Genomic DNA, 19,241 nt, shown 5'->3' on the forward strand with positions numbered 1-19,241 from the left:
ATTACTGTGTATCATGTATATACTTGATTGTGTTCTGTTGCTCATCTGTCTGTGGTACTGGGACACTTGTTCTTGGTTCTTATTAGGTCATATGGCTATGATGGTCACAAAAATTTTCAGGGGTCACACTTGCTAAGTTGACGTTCACACCTTTGTAATTGTGCTTACTAAAAGTTGCACCCCTTTAGCTGCAGTGGTTTTACAGACCTGGCTCTATCTACTGTAGGTGGAAACTGCTTGAGGCAACAGGGATCACAGATGGCAGAACTGCCATGCACAAACAGCAGAACCATCAGAATCATACACAGTGCATGTGGTGGTACAAAAGATTATACATATAGTACAAGCAAGGCAGGCTACTGAACTGTCCCTAGAGCACCTCAAAATATTGTTGTTAATATGGGAATGAGTTGATTTGATGCAGTTTATTTCTTTTCTTTTCTTTCTTTTTTTTTTTTTTTTTTTTTTTTTGTTTTTTTGGGCCATACCCGATAGTGCTCAGGGGCTACTCCTGGCTGTCTGCTCAGAAATAGCTCCTGGCAGGCACGGGGGACCATATGGGACACCGGGATTCGAACCAACCACCTTTGGACCTGGATCGGCTGCTTGCAAGGCAAATGCCACTGTGCTATTTCTTTGGGCCCCACAGTTTATTTCTAATTTTCCCTTTCCACCTCTCCTAATACATACCACTATATTCATAAACCTATTCTATATCAACATATTCTATAATTACCATTATACTGTGAGTTATCTTTAATAAAGAAAAGGAACATTACTACTTATTTTTAATTTATTCCTTTACTTATCCCCCCTTTTATTATGTAGATGAGTTTCTGTTCTGTCATATTTTTGCTTCCTGAAAAACTTCCAATAGTCCTAAGTATGGTAGATCTATTGTTGATGAATCACCTCAGTCATTGTTTGATGACGTCTATTTAATCTTCATTGTTTATAAGGTAATTTTGCTGTTTATAAAATTCTAGGATGGTATTTTCTTTCAACATTTAAATAATATTAAATATTTTATTTTCTCCTTGCATGTATGGTGTCTGACTTTGTCTTTAGCCTAATTCTTCTCTAGGCAATATAAGATATGTATTTTTTACTTTTGGTTTATTTCGAGAGCTTTTTGGTTTTCTGAACTTTACATAGATATACCTATGTATAGGCTGGTTTTTGTTTGTGGCCATATCTGGTAGTGCTCAGGGCTTATTCCTGGTTCTCTGCTCAGGGAACCTTATTTGGTGTCAGGGATCAAACTCAGTTATGATGTATGCAAAGCAAGCATCTTTTTACTTTATTTTTTTTTGTCTGTATTTCTGTGTTCCATGTTTTCTTTGTCTTATCCTGAATGTCTCTCTGCCCCTAGATTTAGCTTTATGCTTAGTGTTTTCTTTCTTTCTTTTTTTTTTTATGTTCTTCATGGGATAGTAGCTTTATTTTTTTTCTAATTATTTTTTTTAATCTTTATTTAAACACCGTGATTACAAACATGATTATAGTTGTATGATTACAATCATGTGAAGAACACCCCCCTTCACCGGTGCAACATTCCCACCACCAATTTCCCAGATCTCCCTCTTCCCCACCCCCCTACACCTGTACTCGAGACAGGCTTTCTACTTCCCTCATTCATTCACATTGTTATGATAGTTTTCAGTGTAGTCATCTCTGCAACTGCACTCATCACTCTATGTGATGACCTTCATGTCCTGAGCTGCACCTACCAGCCCTCATCTCTCTTGTCTCTGAGATACTGTTAAAAATGTTTTCTTAGCTTGTTTGAACTGTGGTTTGGTTTATGTCATTAATTGTGTAAATTTTCTTGGGCATAATTCAAATAATTGTTGTTCCCCATTTTCCTTTATTTTCTTTTTGGACCACTCCTAGTGGTGCTCAGGGCTTAGTCCTGTCTCTGCATACAGAGATCACTTTTGGTGAGACTTACAGTGCTGCAGATCAAATCTAGGCTGGTCAAAAGATACATCTTACTCACTCTAGAATCTTTCTAGCCTTTTCTTATCTATATCTATTCTATTGATGAGCCAATTAAAGAAAGTCTTTATTACAGCAACAATGGTTTTATTTTTAACATTTCCTCTTGATTCTTAGAATTTTCATATTTCTGTTTCTATCACTATATATTCTTAAATGTACACTTTCTTGGGGGTCAGAGCAATTGCTCAGCGGGTAGGGCATTTGTCTTGCATGTGGCAGACCAGAGATTGATCCTTGTGATCCCATATGGTCCTCTGAGCCTGCCTGGAGTGATTTTTTTTTGTTTGTTTGTTTTTTTGTTTTTGGGCCACACCCGGTGACACTCAGAGATTACTCCTGGCTATGTGCTCAGAAATTGCTCCTCGATTGGGGAACCATAGGGGCACCAGGGACAGAACTGAGGTTGGTCCTGGGTCAGCCACGTTGAAGGCAAATGCCCTACTGCTACATTATCGTTCCAGCCTGCCAGGAGTAATTTTTTTGAGGCAGAGCCAGGAGTAACCCCTGAACACTACTGGGGCTGGCCTAAAACCAAAGAAAAAAAAGTACATTTTTTCTCCTATAGCTCTTACTGAATTAATAATAAGTATTTTACATTTCTTTTAAGTCCTATAATAATTGAGTCTGCTTCTGAACTTTGCTTTTGTCTCTTCAGACCATGGTTTTCTTGATTTGTAAGTTTTTTTGTTGAGCATCAAATAATGATGTTACAGAAACTGGACTTTTAATGTAGGGTTTATACTAATCTCACTAGGAATTGAGCTCAATTTAAATCAAGAAGAAATGCAGTACTCTTGTTGAGACTTTTACTGCTATCTTGAGTGTAAGAGCACCTTTTTAGAGAGAGTACCTCTAATATTATACTGGAGCATTGTATGTGACACCAAGAATTTGGTAGGTTGGTGGGGGATGAGATTTTAGAAATCTGTAGGTAAATCTTGGACTTTTAGTTGAACTTTGCCCCTGAGCTTTAAGAACAGTTCTTTGCTTTTTTTTTCTCTCACCTCTTCCCCTTCCTTGCTTCAAGGGAGACAAGAATGCTTGGAGGGGTAGCACAAAGATAATGCTTTTTAGTGAAGAAAAATCCCTTGTCATTTGATTTTTGTTGTCATGGTGGTACCAATGCATGTGAGACCTTCGGGGCATACTCAGCAGTGCTAAGAGGCCAGAGCCTTTTAGTATTATCTGTGGACCACAAGATACTTGGAACTGAATTACAACCACAAACATGCAAGTCATGTGCTCTATCACTTGAGCTTACATCACTAGCCCTGGGGTATAGCACAATGTCAAGTGTTCAGAATGTGAAGGGATCTATATTGATTCCCCATTTTGAGAACTAAATAGTTTCTTAAGGTAATGACTATGGAAGGATGAGGTTCTCATATTTATGAATAAATAGAATTATATTACCTACTTTCCTGATAATTTATCTTGGAGACTGCAGATATTGGGAATTCTCTGACTTAGGTAAATATGCACATTATTATGTAAAAGTTCAGAGTCTAGGGTCAACAACAGATTGCAAGTAACTGAGTAGTCCCCATTGCCTATATCATATAATCTAGGTTTGCACTTTATGTCTACCAGCTACAGCATTCAATGATAAAATTAATGATTCACATCTTGGAATATAATTCAATTAGTAATATAAGTTTCTCAGCAGAATTCTAATATATCATCTTAAACATTTTTGGGGGTTGTTTTTTGTGCCATCTAGTCATGCTCAGGGATTACTTCTGGAGGCCTCGGATCACATGTGGTTTCAGGAATTAAACTCAAATTGGCTAAGTGCAAGGAGATTGCTCTATCATGCTAGTCTATCTCTTTGGTCCCCATCAAAACCATTTCTAAATGAACAATTCAATAATAGTAAGAATTTTTACACTGTTGGACAATCATGATAATTACTCCTCTCCAAAATTTTTCATTTTGCAAAATTGATACTCTACTTTTCTATTAGCTTTTGTCAACTTTATTTTATCTACATAAGTATTCTAGGTACCTCAGATAAATGGAATCAAAAGTATTTGTCTTTTTATGACTGGCTTATTTCACTTAGCACAATATCCTCAAGGTTCATACATATTTGTCATGTACCAGGATTCATTTTCTTTCACGGTAGGCATATTTCTTATTTATTTCATCTGTCAATGAACAGTAAGGCTATGTCTCTATTTTAACAATTATAAATAATGCTACATGAATGTACAATTATGCAACATATTTTGGACAACATGTTTTCAATTCTTTTACATTTTCAGAAGCACAATTGCTGGATCAGAAGTAATTGCCCAGAAGTATTAGATTAGATAAGTATTAGAACTGGATTATATAGTAATTCTGTTTAATTCTATTGACATTTTCTTACCATTTCTTTAGCAGGTTATGTACATTTTATATTCCATCATATCTTACATCTGTTTTGTTCCTAAAATAAAATACCACATCTGGGTAGATTATATAATTTCTCACAGTTTGGGAGGTTGAAAAGATACCACTTTAGTTTAGAATAAGGCTCTCCAGTGAGAGCCTAATTCTGCTTCATAGTCAGTGTCTTCTAGCTATGCTATTTACTCACATGGTAGAAAGTATGAGAAAAATGTTTAAGAATTCTTTTATAGGGAAACAAATCCTATTAATGTAAACTTTGTCCTGTGACTGACTCATTTTCCAAAGGTCTTATTACCAACTTATCATGCTGAGCATTAGAATTTCAACATACAAATTTTGTTTGGAGACAAACAGTAAGCATATAAAATATATGCGTACACATAATACACTAAGGTTTTAATTTTTTAATGTTGTTCTTGGCATTTTCTGGTTTCTCTTTTTTTTGGATAAAAGACTTTAATGGGTGTTAAATGGAATCTCATTAGAGTTTTGATTTGTATTTCCCTACTGATTAGTGATGTTGAGTATCTTCATATATTTATTAGTTACCCGTACATATTAATTTATATAGTTATTCAAGTCCCACTCTCACTTTTGAATTGTTTTTGTTGTTCTATTCCATTATGATTTAACATTTCTGCTTAAGGCAATGCCTGTATTTAAGTGCTTTCATAAACATTTAATAACTGCACAGCAGTCTTTTCAGTAACTATTCATGAAGTATGAAAAAAATAACATTATAGAAAAAAACTTTATAATTCTACAATATAATTCTGTCAGTGATAAAAGGACAGACATTAAAAACTATTACAAGCCCTCCCTCCCTCCCTCCCTCCCCTCCCCTCCCCTCCCCTCCCCTCCCCTCCCCTTCCTCTCCTCTCCTCTCCTCTCCTCTCCTCTCCTCTCCTCTCCTCTCCTCTCCTCTCCTCTCCTCTCCTCTCCTCTCCTCTCCTCTCCTCTCCTCTCCTCTCCTCTCCTCTCCTCTCCTCTCCTCTCCTCTCCTCTCCTCTCCTCTCCTCTCCTCTCCTCTCCTTCTTTCCTTTCCTCTTTTTTGGCCATACCCAGTGGTACTCACTTTGAGATCAGTCCTGGTGATGCTCTGGGGACTATAGGTAGTGCCAGGGATAGAACCTGGGTTAAATCTGTATAAGTCAAGCATTCTATTTGCTATATTTTCTCTCTGACATACTATATCTCCTTTATTTAAAATTCCGGTGTACGCATTTCTCTTCTCTGCAGGCTATGTCTAAACTCATCAATATTGTGTGGGTGGGAAATGGACACTGCTAAGGTTTTTATACATTGTATAACTCAATCATGAACAACCCCCCCACCCCATAATATGAACAACCTGTACCATGTTGTTCAAAGAAGAAAATAAAAGAAAAAAGTGACTGCATTGGTTACCTTTAATTAACAATAGTGTAAACCACAATACAAAAAGGAGACAAGCAGTCAGTAAATTTGTGTATCAAACTATTAGCCAGATGGTTCTAACATGCAAAGTCTTAGAACTCCAGTACTGAACCTTTAGGGAAAAATTTTCCTGTATATTAATATACATACATGCTTACACAGCAGTGACATATACTTGGAAGTAAAATTATATGTGTGTGTGTGTGTGTGTGTGTGTGTGTGTGTGTGTGTGAGAGAGAGAGAGAGAGAGAGAGAGAGAGAGAGAGAGAGAGAGAGAGAGAGAGCGAGCAAGAGAGAAAGAAAGAGAAAAGCAAAATGCTTGCCACGAGACAGTTGTGGGGGGTAGGAGGGGAACTGGGGACAATTGGTGGCAGGAAAAGGTATACATTCTATGACTGAATCTTAAGTGTATGAACCATTTTGTAACCATGGTGCTAAAATAAATAACTTAAAAAAGAGCTATGCTTTAGAAATAACATTTAGTATTTAGCATTACAGCACTTAGCATTTATTATAGAAATAAATACTATAGTATTTATATATTATAGAAAGCATGTTATGCCTGTTATATTATGCATTATGTTGTTTTAAAGAATATAATATTCCACGGATTAGTTATTAAAATACTTTAGATAATTACATTTATGATGTAAATATTATAGCAAGATGAAAAAATATTCACTGCTAATTAAGATCTTTGTGGAAGCAGGCATATATATATATATATATTTTTTTTTTTTTTTCTGGTTTTTGGGCCACACCCGGTGTTGCTTAGGGGTTACTCCTGGCTGTCTGCTCAGAAATAGCTCCTGGCAAGCACGGGGACCATATGGGACACTGGGATTCGAACCAACCACCTTTGATCCTGGATTGGCTGCTTGCAAGGCAAACGCCACTGTGCTATCTCTCCAGGCCCGGAAGCAGGCATATATTAAGGATTTATGTGGTACTACTATATTGTGGAGGGACAATCAAATCTGAGTCTACAACATATAAATATTTTTTGTGACCTCTAATTATAGTGTGTTTCAGGTTTAGAAAGTTCAGAGCAATAATAAGGAATATAGAAAGTTATTTGGTTTAGAAAATCAAAATTAGAATTTTTTGGGACTAGAAGTAACCTAAAAACCCTTAAATATATACGTTTAAGTGCTAGTAATATAATTTATATCAGTTTATTTATAAGAGTCTAAAGTCATATACTTGAGCTTTTAGACTTAACTTGGTGTAAATAATTCTAGATATTGACTATTTTAACACTCATGAAACAATCATTAAAATAATTTGTTTCATTCTTAGTTTTGTTTAATGGTTACTAAGAACATATTGTATGTTAAAGACATATAAAATTTGTAAATATGATCAGCAGCATTGATGTAATGAATAATTTTAAGGAAATTGCTTTGTACTAAATATACATATTTACATAGCACAGAGGATTTATTCATTTACAGCAACTTGGGGGATGACCAAACATTTGCTTGAAAATATCATAAAATAGAAAAATAGTCTTTGTCTTCCTTTCTTTACCAAAAGCTGTTATATGGCAGTTTTCTCTTCAGTATTAGGGTTTATACTGATTGTAACATTCAGTAGTTTGAACTATGGCCCACGGGCTACATATTGTATTTGTTCCTGTTTTGTTTCTTCACTTCAAAATAAGATATATGTAGTGTGCTTAAGAATTTATTCATAGTTCTTCCTTTATTTTTTTTTTTTTTACTTTAGTCGGCCCTCCAACGGTCTGAGGGACAGTGAACTGGCCCTCCATTTAAAAAGTTTGAGGATCAATGGAGTATGCTAAAAATCAGTTTGCAAATAGGATTTCCTAATATGTCTTTGGTGTCACTAAAATTTCTGATTTTGTTACACTGTCATATATGCAGACAGAATTTCTTTTTTTAATTTAATATCTTTATTTAAACACCTTGGTTACAAATATGATTGTTGGATTTCAGTCATGTAAAGAACATCCCCCCTTCACCAGTGCAACATTCCCATCACCAATGGCCCCAATCTCCCTCCTCCTCACACCATCCCCACTTGTATTCTAGACAGGCTTTCTATTTCCCTATCTCATTCACATTGTTATGACAGTTCTCAATTTAGTTATTTCTCTAACTGTATTCATCACTCTTTGTGGTGAGCTTAATGTCATGAGCTGGACCTTACAGCCCTCCTCTCTTTTGTCTCTGGAAATTATTGTAAAAATGTCTTTTATTTTTCTTAAAACCCATAGATGAGTAAGACTATTCTGCATCTATCTCTCTCCCTTTGACGAATTTCACTCAGCATAATAGATTCCATGTCCATCCATGTATAGGAAAATTTCATGACTTTATCTCTCCTAATGGCCGCATAACATATAATCCCATCTGTTTATCTCTGCTTCCACTTGTTTGTAGAGTACAGTTTCCTCCTTGAAGATGCCTTTAGTCTCAATGTCATGGAATGTTTACCTACGTGTTGTTCTATATACTTTATGGTTTCAGATATCAAGATATCAGATATCAAGATCTTTAATCCATATTGGTTTTATCTTGGTACATGGTGTTAGCTGGGGGTCTGAGTTTGCTTTTCTGCAAGTGGCTAACCATTTGTGCCAACACCACTTGTTGAAGAGGCTTTCCTCACTCCATTTAGGATTTCTTGCTCCTTTATAAAAAAAAAAAACAGCTAGGTGATTGTATGTCTGGGGAACATTCTCTGAGGACTCAAGCCTATTCCACTGATCTGAGGGTCTGTCTTTATTCTAATACCATGCTGTTTTGATAATTATTGCTTTGTAATACAGTTTAAAATCGGGAAAGTAATAGCTCCCATATTTCTTTCCCCAAGGATTGCTTTAGCTATTCAAGGGTGTTTATTGTTCCAAATGAATTTCAGAAGTGTTTGATCCATTTCTTGAAAGAATGTCATGGGTCTCTTTAGAGGGATCATATTAAATCTGTAAAATGCTTTGGGAGTATTGCCACTTTAATGATGTTAATCCTGCCAATCCATGAGCAGGGTATGTGTTTCCATTTCCACATGTCCTCTCTTATTTCTTGGAGCAGGCTTTTATAGTTTTCTTTGTATAGGTTCTTCACATCTTTAGTCAAGTTGACTCCAAGATATTTGAGTTTATGTGGTACTAATGTGAATGGGGCTGTTTTCTTAATTTTTTTTTTTTTTTTGGGCCACACCTGGCATTGTTCAGGGGTTACTCCTGGCTGTCTGCTCAGAAATAGCTCCTGGCAGGCACGGGGGACCATATGGGACACCGGGATTCGAACCAACCACCTTTGGTCCTGGATTGGCTGCTTGCAAGGCAAACACCAATGTGCTACCTCTCTGGGCCCTTAATGTTCATTTCTTCCCTATCATTATTGATATATAAAAAGGCCTTGTGTTAATTTTGTAGCCTGCCATATCGCTATATGAACCTATTGTTTCTAGAAGCTTCTTTATAGGGTCTTTAAGAATTTTCTAAGTATAGTATCATGTCATCTGCAAACAGTGAGAGTTTGACTTCTTTTCTATCTGAATTACCTTGATATCTTTTTCTTGCCTAACCGCTATAGCAAGTACTTCCAGTTCTATGTTGAATAAGAGCAGTGAGAGTGAACAGCCTTGTCTTGTACCAGAATTTAGAAGAAAGGCTTTTACTTTTTCTCCATTGAGAATAATATTTCCCATTGGCTTGTGGTAGATGCCTTGACTACATTGAGAAAGGTTCCTTTCATTCCTATCTTGCTTTTTTTTTTTAAAATCAGGAATGGGTGTTGCAAGGGGCTGGAGAGATAGCGTGGAGGTAAGGCATTTGCCTTTCATGCAGAAGGTCATTGGTTCAAATCCTGGCATCACATATGATCCCCCGTGCCTTCCAGGAGTGATTTCTGAGCGTGGAGTCAGGAGTAGCTCTTGAGTGCTGCCGGGTGTGACCCAAAAACCAAAATAATAATAATAATAATAATAATAATAATAATAATGGGTGTCGGTCCTTATCAAATGCTTTTCTGCGTCTATTGATATGATCATGTGATTTTTATTTTTCTTGTTGATGTTGTGTATTATGGATGTTAAACCATCCTTGCCTTCCTGGGATGAAACCTACTTGATCATGATGAATGACGTTCTCGATGAGGCATTGGATCCTATTTGCCAGGAATTTGTTGAGGATCTTTGCATCTGTGTTCATCAGGGATATTGGTCTGTACTTTTCTTTTTTGGCAGCATCTCTGTCTGGTTTAGGCACCAAGGTGATGCTGGCTTCATAAAAGCTACTTGGAAGTATTCCCATTTTTTCAATTTCATGAAAGAGCCTGGTCAGAATTGGTAGTAGTTCCTCTTGTAGGGTTTGAAAGAATTCATTCATGAATCCATCTGTGTCTGGGTTTTTGTTTTTGGGCAGACAATTGATTATGGTTTTAATTTCCTCAATAGTGATGGGGGTGTTTAGATATGCTACACCCTCCTTATTCAACCGTGGAAGGTTATAAAAGAACAAGAATTTATCCATTTCTTCCAGGTTCTCATGTTTAGTGGCACAGAATTTCTCAAAGTAGTCTCTGATTACCCTTTGAATCTCTGCAATATCTGTAGTGATCTCCCCCTTTTCATTTCTGATATGGGTTATCAAGTTTCTCTCTCTCTTTCTCTGTGAGTTTTGCCAATGGTCTATCAATTGTGTTTAGTTTTTTTGAAGAATCTTTATTTCTGTACTACTATCTGGCCCTGTGGCATCTACACTTAAGATTTTCCTACAAATATATATACACACATACACTGCATTATACATGCAGTTGTACTTTCCTCTCAAATATATTTTCTATATGAACATCTATTAATTTCATAAAAATTAATTTGTAGACTAAAATTATATGATGGTATGATTTACTATTTCTTATTGAGATGTTGGCTTTTCCCGTTCTTAAAAATTAACAATGTTGGGGCCGGTGAGGTGGCGCTAGAGGTAAGGTGTCTGCCTTGCAAGCGCTAACCAAGGAAGGACCACGGTTCGATCCCCTGGCGTCCCATATGGTCCCCCCAAGCCAGGGGCAATTTCTGAGCGCTTAGCCAGGAGTAACCCCTGAGCATAAAATGGGTGTGGCCCGAAAACCCCCCCCAAAAATTAACAATGTTAATTTTCATAAATTCTTTAATTGAATCATCACGAGTTACTCAGTAACAAAGTTGGTCATAACTGAGTTTAGTTGTAAAATGTATAATATCCTAAACCAGTGCATATTTCCCGCCACCAATGCACTCAGTTTCCCTCCAGCCCCTCGGCCTGCCTCTGTGGAGACATTTTCTTCTCTCTCTCTCTCCCTCCCTCCCTCTCTCCTTTTATTTTCTTTTAGACACTGATTTGTAATATTGCTAGTGAAGGGGAACATGCATGTCACTTTATCTTCTTTCAGCACCCAAGTCTTGTCCAGAGTCATCATTTCCAACTATTGTAGCAGTCGTCCCTTCTCTGGTCCTATTATACTCCCCTGCTATTTGTGGCAAGCTTCCTATCATAGACTGGTCCTCCTGGTCTTTGTCTCTATTGTCTCTGGATATTAATTCCATGCTATCAATATTTTTATATCCCACAAATGTGATTATCCTGCCTATTCCTCACTGTACTCAGCATAATATTTTCCATATCCATCCATGTATAAGTAAGCCTCATAACTTCATTTTTCTTAACAGCTGTGTAGTATTCCATTATGTAGATGTACCATATTTTCTTTATCCATTAATTTTTCTTGAACATTTGGATAGTTTCCAGAAACAGGAATGCAGAGGACTTTTCTGCATTTCTTTGGGTCCCTAGGGTATATTACAAAGAGTGGCATCCCAGATGGTCCCCAGTGCCTCCAGGAGTGACTCATTGTACTTTGTATTCTGATTTATCATGGAATTCTGCTTGGAATCTGGCTAAGAATGAAGAGCTTGCAAAAAGTCTTTATTTTTTCTTAAAACCCATACATAAGTGAGACTATTTTGTGTCTGTCTCTCTCCCTCTGATTGATTTCACTCAGCATAATATATACCATGTACATCCAAGTATAGGAAAATTTCATGACTTAATTTCTCCTGACAGCTGCACAATATTCCATTGTGTAAATGTATCATAGTTTCTTTAGCCACTCATCTGTTGAAGGGCATCTTGTTTGTTTACCGAGTCTGGCTGTTGTAAATAGTGCCGCAATGAATATAGGTGTGAGGAAGGGATTTTTGTGTACCAAAGGTTTATCCCTAGGAGTAGTATAGCAGGATCATATGGGAGCTCAATTTCCAGTTTTTTAAGGAATCTTCATATTGTTTTCCATAAGGACTGGACTAGACATCATTCCCACCAGCACTGCACAATCCCACCAGCATTGATTGTTCTTGATGTGTGCCAGTCTCTGTGGTGTAAGCTGGTACCTCATTGCCGTTTTGATTTGCATCTCCCTGATGATTAGTGATATGGAGCATGTTTTTTATGTGTCTTTTGGTAATTTGTATTTTTTCTTTGAGCAAGTACCTGTTCATTTTTCTCCCCAATTTATGTCAGGGTTAGATTAATTTTTTTGGTTATATTTTGTTAGTACCTTCTATATTTTGTATATTAGCCCCTTATCTGATGGGTACTGAGTGAATAATTTCTCCCATTCTGTGGGTAGTTGTTATATCCTAGGCATTATTTCCTATGACCTACCAATATACTTCCAAAGGGAGACTTGTTAAGGATTTTAGAAAGGGTTTGAAAATGGATAATTTTATCATTGTAAGCCTTGACAAAGGCATATCTTTTATTTATTTATTTATTTATTTATTTATTTATTTATTTATTTATTTATTTATTTATTATTTTTGGTGTCAAAACAGGAAGTCCTAGGGCTTACTCCTAGTCTGCATTCAGCAATCATTCCTGCCAGGAATCAGGGCACTATTTGGGTGCTAGGGATCAAACCTGGGTTGGCTGCATGCAAGGCAAACATTTTATTTGTTATCACGGTATATTATGTAAAGTTTTATATCTATCTATATCTGTTGTCACAGTATATCATGTAAAGGTTTATTATAAATCTAATCTTACCTGAGCCATTTTTCAGATACCCATTTGCATCTACAGTTGTATACATGATATAAGGTCCAGGTTGATTTACTCCGAATGGCTGCAATAAAAAGATACAGTGAAGTCTTAGAAATAAAGTTTTAGACTATTCATAATTAAAGAAAAATGTTTTTTCTTGGGTTAGTAGTGCATGGGGGTACACATGGTACTGGGGCTAAAATTCAGGGCTCCAGTATACAGAGTATGCTGTCCACCCCTTTGAAGTATTTGATGCCACTTTAGTAGGAAGTTTTTATACTGTAACTGATTTCATAATTTCAGTTATATAACTTATTATATTGCATTTGTATACTTTTTTTTTTTTTTTGGTTTTTCGGGCCACACCCATTTGATGCTCAGGGGTTACTCCTGGCTAAGCACTCAGAAATTGCCCCTGGCTTGGGGGGACCATATGGGACGCCGGAGGATAGAACCATGGTACTTCCTTGGCTAGAGCTTGCAAGGCAGACACTTTATCTCTAGCACCACCTCACTGGCCCCGCATTTGTATACTCAGTGATTAGTAAATACAATTAATTTTCATGTTTAGTACATAAATACAACTAATTTACAATAAATGTATTGTGTATCTAATGCCATCTCTTATTATAATTTATACAATTTATACAAAATTTACTACCTATGATTTTATGTAAAATTAAATTACAAGCTTTATTATAACTTTTTTTATTTGAAGAAGTTGAATTTAATGGTTCGGTAATTGGATTTAAAAAATCATTTGCTGTTTAGTTTTTGCCAACAACTTAGATATTTCAGCTTTCACATTATTTCCAATTTGCTTGGTTGCCCTGAGATTTCACAGTATTTTACAAATCAAATTATTTTCACTTTTCAGGAAAAGTTGATGATAAAGTAAAGTTGTTATTGAGCAAAGTACAATTTTATTAAGATGATAGACATGGAATAGAAATTCATTAAAAAGAAAATCAAAAGCATTAGAATCTCAGTTACATTCTAGAGGCACAGCTAACATTTTGCTCATTCCCAAAGCTGATATAGATACTACCAAGAAAGAAAACTACATCACTGATGGACATTGATGCAAAAATCCTTAATAAAATCTTAGGAAACTGAATCCAACAACACATCAAAAAAGATTATACATCATGATCAAGTGGATTTCCTACCAGGGATGAAAGAATGGTTCAATATACTCAAATCAATCAACATAATATACTATACTGGTAAAAGGAAGGATAAAAAGCCACATAAAAATACAGAGAAAGTCGGGGCTGGTGAGGTGGTGCTAGAGGTAAGGTGTCTGGCTTGCAAGTGCTAGCCAAGGAAGGACTACGGTTTGATTCCCTCCGCATCACCGTTCGATCCCCCAGCGTCCCATATGGTCCCCCCAAGCCAGGGTCAATTTCTGAGCGCTTAGCCAGGAGTAACCCCTGAGCATCAAATGGGTGTGGCCCGAAAAACCAAAAAAAAAAAATACAGAGAAAGTTAATACAGAGAAAGCATTTGACAACATCCAACATCCATTCATGATTAAAGCCCTCAGTTGGGGAGGAACCTTCCTCAAGGTAATAACAGCTATCTATAAAACGCCCACAGCCAATATGATTCATAATGGCAAAAAACTGAAAGCATTTCCACTAAGGTCATGCACTAGGCAAAGATGTCAACTGTCTCGTCTTATTCATTTAGTATTAGAAATCCTAGAAATAGCAATCAGACAAGACAGGAAAATCCAAAGTTAATTAAATTGAAAAAGAGGAAGCCAAACTATCTCTGTTTGGAAATGACATGATGATATGCATCATGTTATACACGATACCCTAAGGAGTCCACAAAAATAGCTTGTAGAAACAATAAACCAATACAGCTAATTGACTAGCTACAAGGTCAGTACACAAAAGACAGTTGCATTCCTTTGTACAAATAATGATTCAGAGGATAAAGTGATTAAAGAGTTGAGTCCATTTAAAATAGTGTCCAGAACTATCTATTATCTAGAAATTAACTAACCAAGGGAGTTGAGCAACTTATACATGAATACTTCAAAACACTTCAGAAAGAAATTGAAAAAGACCTAAGGAAATGAAAAATATTCCATGTTCATTGATTGGAAGAATCATTATCATCAAAATTACTATCTTACTTAAACTAATACATAGATTCAATATAATCTTTATTCAAATTCAGAGACATTCTTCAAAATCTTAGAAAAATCCATTATAATTTATGTGGAATCATAAAATACCTAAGATAGCCAAATCCATATTGAAAAACAAGAAACTGGGAAAAACAAAACAATTTATTATCTGATTTGAAGCTCTATTTCAAAGCTATAATGTTAAAAAAAAACCATGGTATTGGAATAAAGACAGACTTTTGGACCAATGGGTGAGAATAAAATATTCAGTGAGAAACCTCAAGTATATGAGCAACTAATATTTAGCAAAGGAACCTAGAACTTGAAATGGAATAAAGACAGTCTTTTCAACAAATGGTGTTGGAAGAATTGGATAACCATATATAAGAAATTAAAGATCAATTCATATCTCATACCATACACAAAAGTCAATTCAAAGTTAATCAAAGACCTTGAGATTAGACCTGAATACATGAAATATACTGAGATAAACATAGGTAGAACACTCCAAAACTTAGGCCTCAGGGAAGTCTTCAATGATAGGAAACCAATGGCAAGGACTAAAGCATCACATCTGAATAAATGGGACTATATCAAACTAAAAAGTTTCTGTATGGCAAAGAAACACAGGCTAAAATTAGAAGATAGTTAAATGGTACAAAATTTTTGCACTCAATACATCAAACAAAATTTTGTATCTACAATGTAGAGATTACATATTTTTGATATACAAAGTATTCACAATGATTTTGATAAAGTTTTATATAAAAAGTTTGTTATAAAAGTATTTTTTGGAGGGGCACACCCAGTGGTGCTCAGGGTTTACTCTAGGCTCTGTGCTCAGAAATCGCTCCTAAGTTGGGATGCTGGGATCAAACCAGTGTCTGTCCTGGGTCAGCCACGTTAACGCTATACTGCTGTGCTACCACTCTGGCCCCATAAAAAGGTTTTGATGCAAAAGTTTTGATATACAAAATATTCATGAAGGTTAACTCCACAAAACTTATAAACCCCATTAATAAATGGGGAGAGGAAATCCAAATCAAGACAACAATGAGATATCATCTTACACCAGTGAGGATGGCACATATCAAAAAATACAGGGAACTGTACTAGTATTGTACTAACTGCTGCAATAATGGTATGCATACATCCTTATAGATGAATGCTTTACTGTCCTGGGGATACCTGACAGAGAGATTATTGGGTCATATGGCAACTCAATTTTAACTTTACTGAGAATCTTCCATACTGTTTTCCATAGGGGTTCAACAGGCAGCATTCCCACCAGCAGTGTTGAGCATTTCTTTCTCACCATATATCCTCCAACATAGATTGTTCCCTGTATTTACTTATTCCCTTAGTGCCTCCTGTGGCCCCTAGGTAAATTGAGTTTGAGACCCCTGCTTTATTTTTTATTTGGTCTTGGTGTGGGACCAGAAAAGAAAAGTCATCAGAAGCTCCTAGGAGATGTTGCTGCTGGTAGTTTGGGGGACCCTGTCTTTTATATCCATGCATATACTAGGTCTTTCTACATCTTATTAAAAACTGGCAACTTCCTAGGGAGATGGAGGTGGATACACTGGTGTTATGTGTGGTGTTGGAATTATGTACATGACAAACTATTAACTGTAGTTAAAACACAAAATCTATTTTTTATATATAATTATTTAAGTATCGTTGTTACAAAATAGTTCATGGTTGAGTTTGTCAAAGAATGTACACCACCCTTCACCAGTGCACATTTTCCATAAACAACAGAATCATAATCAATAAAAATATAAAACACAAAAATCCCTAGAGGTCTATTCAGTTAACCCTAACTACTGTTAATAATTTACTTCCACTGAATAAAAGAGTATAAAAACTATAAATTCAGCTAAATGTACATAAAATAATGTTTAAAACACATTTCATTCTTTTTAGTTGCTTTTCAATGGTGCAAAATTTTATTTTTTAATCACCAGTTCTCCTTTCTCAACCAACTGAAAAGGAGATAAATGAAATTCACAGAGCTGAAATTTCAAAGAAATGAATGGCAGAGAAAAATCTGGGTTGGGATAATTAAAAATTTTTAATTGCATTCTATAATCTGTAGTGTGTTAATTTATTTACTTCAAAATAGTAATAAAGTATTGGGTAATTGTTTTCACATGGCTTACATTATTGTGACATCAGCTTATTAATTTTCATTGTGATTCTAAAATAAAATAGCAAGACCTTTTTGTTGGCAATGTTTATAATGAAATGGCTATATTCATAAATGAAAAGTAGAAGCTTGTTAAAATGTACATAGGAGCAGAATTTCCTTGACAGGAGGCAAATGGAATATACCAAAAAATATTATTTCACTATTGCTTTGCTGAATTCTACCAGGTATGACCCTCAAAGCACAAAAAAGTTACAAGTAAATTTTTGACTTGCAAGTGACTTAAACTCAGAAAAGAAATAACGAAGTTGGGGAGCATTATTTCTTTAATCCAAAAATAGTATTTCATTTGAAGTAATTTTATAATTTGTGAGAAACTGTAATAAAAATAGTTTGAAAATTAACTAGAATGTTTCAGAGAGGCATCTATTAAATGGAAAACGAGGGAGCTTGCTTATAAAGATTAGGTAGCAGAGAAATCAGAAAATTATAAGAATATAAATAACTTTGCCTTTGTTCTTCCTGAAACAAATATATATGATCAATTGTGTCAACTATGTGATATATTTCCTTTAAAAAAAAGAAAATAATGAGAATAATTTAATTTTTATTGCAGCTGTTTCTCTAGTTCATGAATTGGAAAACCCTTTCTCTAAAATGCCTAATACACTAGATATTTGTAAAATGAAAATATTCATAGGCAATATGTAAATAAATGTGACTTTTTGAATAAAAAATTTTATACCCCAGCAAGTTTTATTTGATTCATAGAGTGTAGTTTTCATGGTTTGTATTAAACATGGTTTAAGTTCCTATATATCATTGATCCTGAGTGGCAAAACAAAATTGGGAGAACTTACAGGATACATACAATGTTGGTTTAATTATTCAACATAAGTTTATGGCTTTAACAAATTAAAAAATAACAGCATGCCTTGCTTTTCCTCAAAAGTATTTATTTGCTTATTTTTTAAAGATTGCTGATATTTTTATTTATTTTAGTTTGTATTAAATACATTGTCTACATTTCATTCAATACAAATTTTTATATTGTTTCTTACTAATTTTAGGACACTAAAGTTTTATTTTCAATTTAAGAAGCTATTTCCCTTTTGCACTGTAAAAATACATATTAAATACAGAAAACAGTTATATAACTGTTTTTCTATCTATGATAACAGAAGCCTGACCACAGTTATGTATGACAACAAAAAGGCTAATATTTATAATTGATAGAAAATGATGTATTTGGGGTCTACCAGCCGTTGCTTGGGGTCCGAGAGAACTGTTCAAGCTCATATATATGTAAAATCTGCTTGAAAGAACAACTGAAAAAGTATCTCACAGATACTTATATATAAATAGACAAAGATATATAAATAAAGACAAAGACAAGAATTTTCCTCTGATTTCTATTATGATAGCTTATACATATGTAATTATGCAAGCATTTAAACTAATGGTTAAGATGTAGTTATAGTATAAGATGGAACAGTACACTTATCAATAAAGACTCACTAAAAAACAAATCAAGTTTTAGGGAAAGTTTATTTATAATCACTTATTGTGCATCTGTATTAGGTATACTGTTACAGAATAAAGACCAAATGATAAGATATGCTCCTTTTAAGGTCTTTAAATACTGACCAACAACAGAACAAATGAGATAAAAAATAGGACTAAATATAGGGTACAAAGAAACTCTCAAAGGGAATACAAGGAATCATTTTTAGAGAAAATATTGTGTCTGAGAGCCAAATAAAAATCACCTGGAAAGTCTAGAATGAGAAAAAGAGGTTTCAGGGCAGAGATATAACAAGCATGGCTCACCATAGCAGTTCATTGTGTTTTATGTAGAATTGGGAGCATGTCTGGAAAGAGATGGCAAGGAATAAGTCTATATAGATAAACCAAGTATCTATTTCAGTAAGTTAGATGTGGGAAGCCGTGAAGATCTCTGCATTTCAGAAATATGGCTGCTTTCTAAAGGATGGCCCACACATTTTTAATAGTCAAAGAAAAAATGATGATGGCCTAACTAAAGGAACAAGATATTAAATAAGAAATGACAATAACACCTGGAAATTAAA

At 35.1% G+C, this 19,241-nt stretch overlaps 1 protein-coding gene across 1 annotated transcript in view; it reads right to left on the reverse strand.

Annotated features, from left to right (window-relative positions):
• Nucleotides 1-19,241, reverse strand: part of ITFG1 (integrin alpha FG-GAP repeat containing 1) — a 231,289-nt gene that overhangs the window by 26,847 nt on the left and 185,201 nt on the right. The window contains exon 14 of the mRNA XM_049786249.1: nt 12,866-12,944. Coding sequence (XP_049642206.1) covers nt 12,866-12,944 — 79 coding nt within the window. The remainder of the gene's footprint in view (nt 1-12,865; nt 12,945-19,241) is intronic.

Source organism: Suncus etruscus, chromosome 14 (genome assembly GCF_024139225.1).
Source record: "Suncus etruscus isolate mSunEtr1 chromosome 14, mSunEtr1.pri.cur, whole genome shotgun sequence".
Lineage (NCBI taxonomy): Eukaryota > Metazoa > Chordata > Mammalia > Eulipotyphla > Soricidae > Suncus > Suncus etruscus.